At 47.0% G+C, this 7,844-nt stretch overlaps 1 protein-coding gene across 1 annotated transcript; it reads right to left on the bottom strand.

Annotated features, from left to right (window-relative positions):
• Window positions 1-3,482: 3,482 nt before the first annotated feature.
• On the bottom strand, window positions 3,483-4,298 carry LOC113823176 (serine/threonine-protein kinase VRK1-like). Its single transcript, XM_027375793.2, has one exon. It carries the CDS (start codon window positions 4,296-4,298, stop codon window positions 3,483-3,485), a length of 816 nt encoding a protein of 271 aa, XP_027231594.2.
• Window positions 4,299-7,844: the final 3,546 nt, after the last annotated feature.

The following is a 7,844-nucleotide window of genomic DNA, read 5'->3' as shown; positions in this document are numbered from 1 at the left end:
GGGGGGAAGTGGGAGGAAAGGCGAGAGGGAAGAAGGATGCCCAAAGGTTTAGGGGGAAAAGGGGAAGGGGTTGGGGTGGAATAGGCATGTATTGGGGGGTTTGTTGGGGGTGGGAGGGGAAGATTGAAGGGGGGGAGGGGGAGGGAAAACGTCTCCTACTGAGCTTGCAGAAATCTATTAGCTTCTGTGACGTCATACATAGCAGAGAGATTATTTCGTGCAATTATCTCTATCCACATGTAATTCCGCAGAATACAGATATAAAACGCCATGATAATACTGAATCATAAAAGTATAGATAATCAGTAAAAACAATGATGAAGTCACTGACAAAATACAACAAATTACAAAATACAAAAGAGAAAAATAACGATGATAACGATAATGAAACTGAGGAGGTAGAGGAGCGACGAAGGGGAGGAAAATGGGGAGTTTGTGAAAGTGAAAAGAGCGGAATGGTAAGGGAGGAGTGGAAAGAGGGAAGTAGAATGTAGGGAGTTTATGGGCGTGGTAAGAAGGGAGAGGATGATGGGAGTGAAAAAGGAGGATAGGGAAAGAATTATTATTATTATTAATACTGTTATTGTTAATTTTATTATTATTTATAGTTATTGTCATTATCTTTATCATTATCATTTTTATCATTATTATCATAATCATTAGTATTATTATGATTATTGTTGTTATTATGAGAGAGAAACAACGCAAAAAAAGAGAAAGAAGATGAAGAGAATGAGAGAGAGGGGAAGAAGAGAAAGAGAAAGAGAGAAAGAGACCGAGAGAGAGAGAGAGAGAGAGAGAGAGGAGAGAGAAGAAGAAGAAGAAAGAAGAAGAAGAAGAGAGAAGAGACAGAAGAGAGAAAAGAGAAAGAAAGAAAGAACCGAAGAGAGAAGAAGAAGAGAGAGAGAAGAAGAAGAGATTTAGAAAGAAAGAAGAAAGAGAGAGAAGCATTGAGCTGAAGAGAGAAGAAAAGAGAGAGAGAGAAGAAGAAGAGAGCAGAGAGAGAGAGAGAGAGAGAGAGAGAGAGAGAGACAGCAGAGAGAGAGGGAGAGAGAGAGAGAAGAAAGAAAGAAAGAAGAGAGAGAGAAGAAGAGAGAAGAAAGAAGTAGTGAGTGAGAGAGATGTGAGAAGGTGAGAGAGAGAGAGAGAGAGAAGAAAAGAAGAAGAGAAGAAGAGAGAAAGAAGAGAGAGAAGAAGAGAAAGAAGAAGAAGAAGAAGAAAGAAGAAAGAAGAGAAGAAGAAAGAAAGAAAGAAAGAAAGAAGAAAAAAACTGAAAATAAAGAGAAAGAAAGAGAAAAGAGAAAGAAAGAGAGAGAGAGAGAGAGAAATAGAGAGAAAAAAAGCTTATAAATAGTTAAATCTATTTAGGTAGCAGCAGGCTTAATCAGATGAAACAAACAAAAAAACATTAATGGACTTTTTCTCTTTTAATATTTCCATAATTGCAAGCAGAAAATTACTGTAAGGATTACAGATACAATTTTTTTTTTCAATTAATAATATTTTTCATCGTTGTCTATGGGCATAATAACCACTAAATTATCACTGATTTTTCTTTCATTGATAGAGAAACGAAAAAAAATTGTTTTAGCCCTGTTGTCACTTTTCTTATCATCTAAATATAATTACGAAAACGAGTGACGAAGGGAAAAAGGGGAGGTAGGGAAAGAGAGAGAGAAAGAGAGAGAGAGAGAGAGAGAGAGAAAGAAGAAGAAGAAGAAGAAGAAGAAGAAGAATTGAGAGAAGAGAGAGAGAGAGAAAGAGGAGAGAGAGAGGAAGAGGAAAGGAGAGAAAGAGGGAAAGAGGGAAAGAAGGGAGAGAGAGAGGAAAGAAAGAAAGAGAGAGAGAAGGAAGAAGAAGAGAGAGAGGAAGAAGAAGAAGAGGAAGAAGAGGGGAGAGAAGAAGAAGAGAGAAGAGAGAGAGAGAGAGAAGAAGAAGAAAGAAGAAGAAAGAGAGCGAAGAAGAAGAGAGAAAAGAAGAAGAGAGAGAGAGAGAGCGAAAAGAGAGAGAACGAGAGAGAGAGAGAGAAGAAAACGAGAGAGAGAGAGAGAGAGAGAGAGAGAGAGAGAGAGAGAGAGAGAGAGAGAGAGAGAGAAGAGAAGAGAGAGAGAGAGAGAAGAAGAGAAGAAGAGAAGAAGAAGAAGAGAAAGAGAGACGAAGAAAAGAAGAAGAGAAAGAGAGAGAAAAAGAGAGAAGAGAGGAGAGAGAGGAGAGATAGAGAGAGATAGAGATAGAATAGATAGATAGAATGATAGATAGATAGAGAGAGAGAGAGAGAGAGAGAGAAAGAGAGAGAGAGAGAGAGAGAGAGAGAGAGAGAGAGAGATAAGGGAGGGAGGGAGGGAGGGAGGGAGAGGGAGAGGGAGAGAGAGAGAAAGAGAGGGAAAGAGAGAGAGAGAAAGAGAGGGGGGCAATGCTCACAAAAGTTCGAAAGTGATACAAAGAATTAACTAAAAATAAAGGTCAAAGATCCTATGCACACTCGCAGATGCGCTGTAAGGCACCGTTAGGATGGCCACAGCCCAACCCATGGAAACCGAGGGACACGTGTGTGCGCACTTCACACGCCCGGCGATAAAGACCGATGGGCCCCGTTGTGATCCCATTGCTCAGAGTGGGGACATGGGGCACGGGCATGTCCACGAGACGCACCGCAGTGCGGATACAGTGCTCATTCTCACAAAGGTTCAGCGTGCGCGGAAAATTTCCGGTAGAAATGTTCCTCGGAATCACGTGAACTGCCGACAAGAGCATAATGCTAATTCTCCACTGTGCGCATACTATACGAAGGATGCGAAGATAAAGTCAAAAAAGCATGCAGCCCTTCTCCTGTGTGGGGGAATTCCCAGGCCTGCAAAGGTCAGCAGTGATGGCCCCGCAAGACATGGCACCGGCCACAGCACCAGCTCCAAGAGCAACAGTCCCATCAACTCAAGCACCAATATCAGCTTCAGCACCATCTGCAGCTCCAATTCGAGCATCATCTGCTGCACCAGCTCTAGATCAGCCCTCACTGCAGCAGGACAAGAGATCAACGAAGAAGTAAGGCTCTGCTGCAAATGCTGCTTCGGCAGATGAAGCAGATGATGATTATGATACAACAGCAGATGAGTACATAAGCACACACCTGGACACAGACACACTCATAAATACATCTTCACACGCACGCACGCGTTGGACGTCGCATGGATCTCCCTCTCTCTTTATCTCCCTCCCTCCCTCTCTCATTGTCTCTCCCTCCCTCCTCTTTCTTCCTTTCTCTCTCTCTCTCATTCACTATATATATATATGCGTTTTTTTCACTTATGACTTTTTTCTTATTTTCTTTCTTTTGTTCAACAAACGAAATTAAGTCCGAAAGTTTTATATTCGTTTCAGTTGCCCTGTTTCCACCCTTCAGCTGCCCTGTTTCCTCCCTTCAGTTGCCCTGTTTCCTCCCTTCAGTTGCCGTTTCCTCCCTTCAGTTGCCCTGTTTCCTCCCTTCAGTTGCACTGTGCCCTTCCTTCCGTCTGCAACGAAAGGAAAGCAGGCGCCGACGGAGGCCCGGGGACCACAGGCCGTCGTCGCAGCGGAAGGCTGAGCGCCCCGCGCCGCTCCTCCAGCGCCTCCCGGTTCTCCTCCTCGGCCTCCACGTCGTCCTCAGCCTCGGCCTCCCGACTCTCCTCCTCGGCCTCCACGTCGTCCTCAGCCTCGGCCTCCCGACTCTCCTCCTCGGCCTCCACGTCGTCCTCAGCCTCGGCCTCGGTCTCGCCGAGACTCGCCAGCAGGGCGGACAGTAAGGCCTCGGCCTCCTGCAGCGTGGGCCGCCTCTCGTGCTCGGGCTCGAAGGCCCTTGCGATGAGGTCGTCGAGGACGACGGACTCAAGCGTCATGGCCTCTTCGAGGAACTCTAGGATGTAGCCCAGTCCCTGTACGTCGCACTCCTTGCGCATGGGAGTGCCGTTGTAGAAGCAGTGGCAGTACCACGGCTTCGGATCCTGCGTCTTCCTGCGAGGATGCGAGCCGCCCACGGGGCACGCGAATCCATAGTCGATGACGTGAAGGGCGTGCAGCTGGCCGTCCTCGGTGAACTGGAGTGTCACGTTGTCGGGCTTCAGATCGCAGTGTATGATGTCGTGGAGATGAAGCTCCTGGAGGGCCTGGACCAGTCGAACTCCAATCTGGAGGAGTAATCTGTCGCCCAGGTCCTTCTGGCCCTCCAGGTTGTGGGAGCCGCAGCACGACATGAGGAGGGCGGGGGTCTCGGGGCAGAAGCCCAGGGGGATGGGGGCGCCGCCCGCACCCCCCAGCTTAGCCATGATGTTGGCCTCTTTCTCAAAGGCGGCGGCTTGCCACGCTTAGAGACCCGTCTTAAGGGCACACAGTTGGCCCTGTGACCGCACCAGGCACACGCTGCCGTTGGATCCCTTCCCCAGCAGGCAGAGCTGGGCGTCGGCGAGCGCCTGTACTTCTTGCCTCGAAAGTCGCTACACAGCCATTGCTCTTCTTTGCTCCGGTCTGATCAGCGAGATATCTCGTTCCTTGGAACGGATTGAAGGTTTGGGGCGATGTCCGGGGCCCCTTGCGTCTGGTGAAGAGGTTTTGGTTACCTCGCGTTGTCTTGGTTGTGAAGTATATTCTCTCTTAGAAATTCAGATGTTACAGACACACACATACAAAACACCCACAAAATGCACATACCCACAACACCTCCTTCAAACCTCCCTCCCTCTCTCTCTCTCTCTGTGTGTGTCCGTGTGTGCGTGCGGGTGTGTGTGTGTGCGTTTATGTGCGTGCGTGTATGTGCCTGCGTGTATGTGGTAGCGTGAGTGTGTGTGTGTGTCTGCGTGTTCGTGCGCGTGAATGCATGTGTGTGTGCGGATGGTGTGTGTGTGTACGTGTTCGTGTGCGCGTGTATGTGTGTGAGTGTATGTGTGTCTGCGTGTATATGTCTGTGTAGTGTTCGTGCGTGTGTGTGTGTGTGTATGCGTGTGCATATATGTGTGTTGAATGTGTATGTGTGCGTGTGTGTGTGTGTGCATATGTGTGTGTGAGTGCATGTTTTTATGCGTGTATGTGGTTGTGAGCATATGTGTGTCTGCGTGTGTGCATATGTGTGTGTGTGTGTGTGTTTGCGTATTTGCATATGTGTGTGTGCGGGTGTGTGTGAGTGTGCATAAGTGTGTGTGTGTGTGTGTGTGTATTCATATAAGTGTGACTGCGTGTCCGCGTGTGCGTGCTGGTGTGTGTGTGTGTGTGTGTGTGTGTGTGTGTGTGTGTGTGTGTGTGTGTGTGGTGAGTGTGCATAAGTGTGTGTGTATGTGTTGGTGTGCGCGTGTATGTGTGTGTGTATATTCATATATGTGTGTCTTCGTGTCCGCGTGTGCGTGCTGGTGTGTCTGTGTGTGTGTGTGTGTGCGTCCTCGTGCATGTGGTTGTGAGCGTGTGCATGCGTGTGTGTGTGTGTGTGTGTCTGCGTGTGTGCATGTGTGTATGTGTGTGTAATGTGAGGGCATGTCTGTCGGCGTGTATGAGGTTGTGAGCATGTGCGTGCGTATGTGTGTGTGTGTGTATACATGTGTGTGTTTGCGTATTTGCATGTGTCTATGTGTGCGGGTGGTGTGTGTGTGCGGATGGTGTGTGTGTGCGGGTGTGTGTGTGTATGTGCATGTGTGCACATAAGCGAATACATGGCGCACCGTTGTATGACGTGTGTAATACGCATGAGCACAGAGCCAAGTCGCTGGAAACTCTCGTTCAGTTCGGTTTATGAAAATCTCTCTCATATATATATATATATATATATATATATATATATATATATATATATATATATATATATATATATATATATATATATATATATATATATATATATATATATATATATATATATATATATATATATATATAAAACTATCTTTTCTATCTCAGTTGCTAACTTTCTTTCTCTATCTATTCATCCGTGTATTTCTCTGCCTACCTATCTACCTATCTGTCTATCGTGCTATCTGTCTACCTACCGTTTATATTCATGTCAGGAAAAGGGAGGTCAAGGCCGCCGCGATGGGGAAGGGAGGCCGTGTGCTGTGACCTCGAAGGAAACTTTCGAGATGCGGCTCGTGTTTATTTATTTATTCATTTATATGTATAATTGATTTTTTTCTATTCTACTCTTTCAGTCTGCCTTTTCAAATCCGTTGCTGGACGCAGGCCTCCCCCAGACCTTATCCCACGTCGCTCCGTCTCCAGTCTTCCGGTTCCAGCGCTTCGAAACTCGCGGACTTAACGGGGCCGCCTTCACGTTGCTCGAGACGTGTATCCCGAAGGGAAAGGAGGGCGGGCCACGCCCTGCCACGCAGGCCCAGTGCGGGTCAGGAGGAGATCTTCTCGTCGCCTTTTACGACACGCCGTGACATGCGTTGGCTCTATTCTTCCCACGTCCCTATCCACAGGGGAATGACAGACAGACAGATAGATAGAGAGAGAGACAGAGAGATAGATATATATATAGAGAGAGGGAAAGAGACAGAAAGAGAGAGAGGGAGAGAGAGAAAGAGAAAGATAGATAGATAGATAGAGAGAGAAAGAGAAAGATAGATGGATAGATTGAGAAAGAGAGAGAGAGAGAGAGAGAGGGAAAGAGACAGAAAGAGAGAGAGAAAAAGAGAAAGGTAGATAGAGAGAGAGAGAAAGAAAGAGAAAGATAGATAGGTAGAGAAAGAGAGAGTGAGAGAGAGAGAGAGATAGACAAAGATAGATTGACAGATAGATGGATAGAGAGAGTCAGGGTTTTGTGTTTGCCCTGATTTGGTGGGTGTATGAAGACACAATTCTGGTTCAGCTGTTTATTGATAGGAGGGGTAGGTAGCGTGGCGCGGGCTGTCTCCTGCTGGTGCAATTGTGGGCAAAGGAAGCCCAAGAGGGGCGCCGAGCGGGGCGCGCGTGGGGAGCACCCCCAAAGAGAGGTCTGGTCAGGCCGAGGGCCCTGGTCAAGTGTGTCTTCTAGCGTTGACGAAAGGCTCGGGTGCCCCTGTCGCTGGGGAACGTGACGAGGGAGAGAGAGAGAGAGAGAGAGAGAGAGAGAGAGAGAGAGTGAGAGAGAGAGAGAGAGAGAGAGAGAGAGAGAGAGACAGAGAGAGAGAGAGGAGAGAGAGAGAGAGAGAGAGAGAGGAAAGAGACAGAAAGAGAGAAAAAGAGAAAGATAGATAGAGAGAGAGAAAGAAAGAGAAAGATAGATAGACAGAGAGAGAGAAAGAGAGAGAAAGATAGATTAACAAATAGATAGATAGATAGATAGATAGATAGATAGATAGATAGATAGAGAGAGAGAGAGAGAGAGAGAGAGAGAGAGAGAGAGAGAGAGACAGAGAGAGAGAGAGAGAGAGAGAGACAGACAGACAGACAGACAGACAGACAGACAGATAGATAGATAGATAGAAAGACAGATAGACAGATAGAGAGAGAGAGAGAGAGAGAGAGAGAGAGAGAGATTTTCACCAACCAAACAACAAAAAACAGTTCGAGATTCCCGCGGCTTGGCTCTGTGCTCAGGCATATTACACACGTCATACAACACGGAAGATGACGCAGCAAGGGAAGGGTAGATAGAATGACGGTAAAGGGATAAAGGGAGAGGAAGGGGGAAGGAGAGCGAAAGAGTGGATAGGAGAGAAAGGGGAAGATGTAAACGAGAGAGAATGAGAAAATTCCGGTGATTGTGAATGTTAGGGAATGGCGGATAATAGAGTAGATAGTAAGGGGAGGGGAGAGGAGGGAGGAGCAGAGAAGAGAAGGGGGAGAACTGGAGGGAAGGGGAGGAGAGGGGAAGAAAAGGAGGATAAGAGAAGAGAGAGAGAGGAAAG

Source organism: Penaeus vannamei, chromosome 24 (assembly GCF_042767895.1).
Source record: "Penaeus vannamei isolate JL-2024 chromosome 24, ASM4276789v1, whole genome shotgun sequence".
Taxonomy (NCBI): Eukaryota; Metazoa; Arthropoda; class Malacostraca; order Decapoda; family Penaeidae; genus Penaeus; species Penaeus vannamei.
The sequence above is the reverse complement of the archived record's forward strand: the minus strand, read 5'-3'. Positions and strand labels throughout refer to the sequence as shown.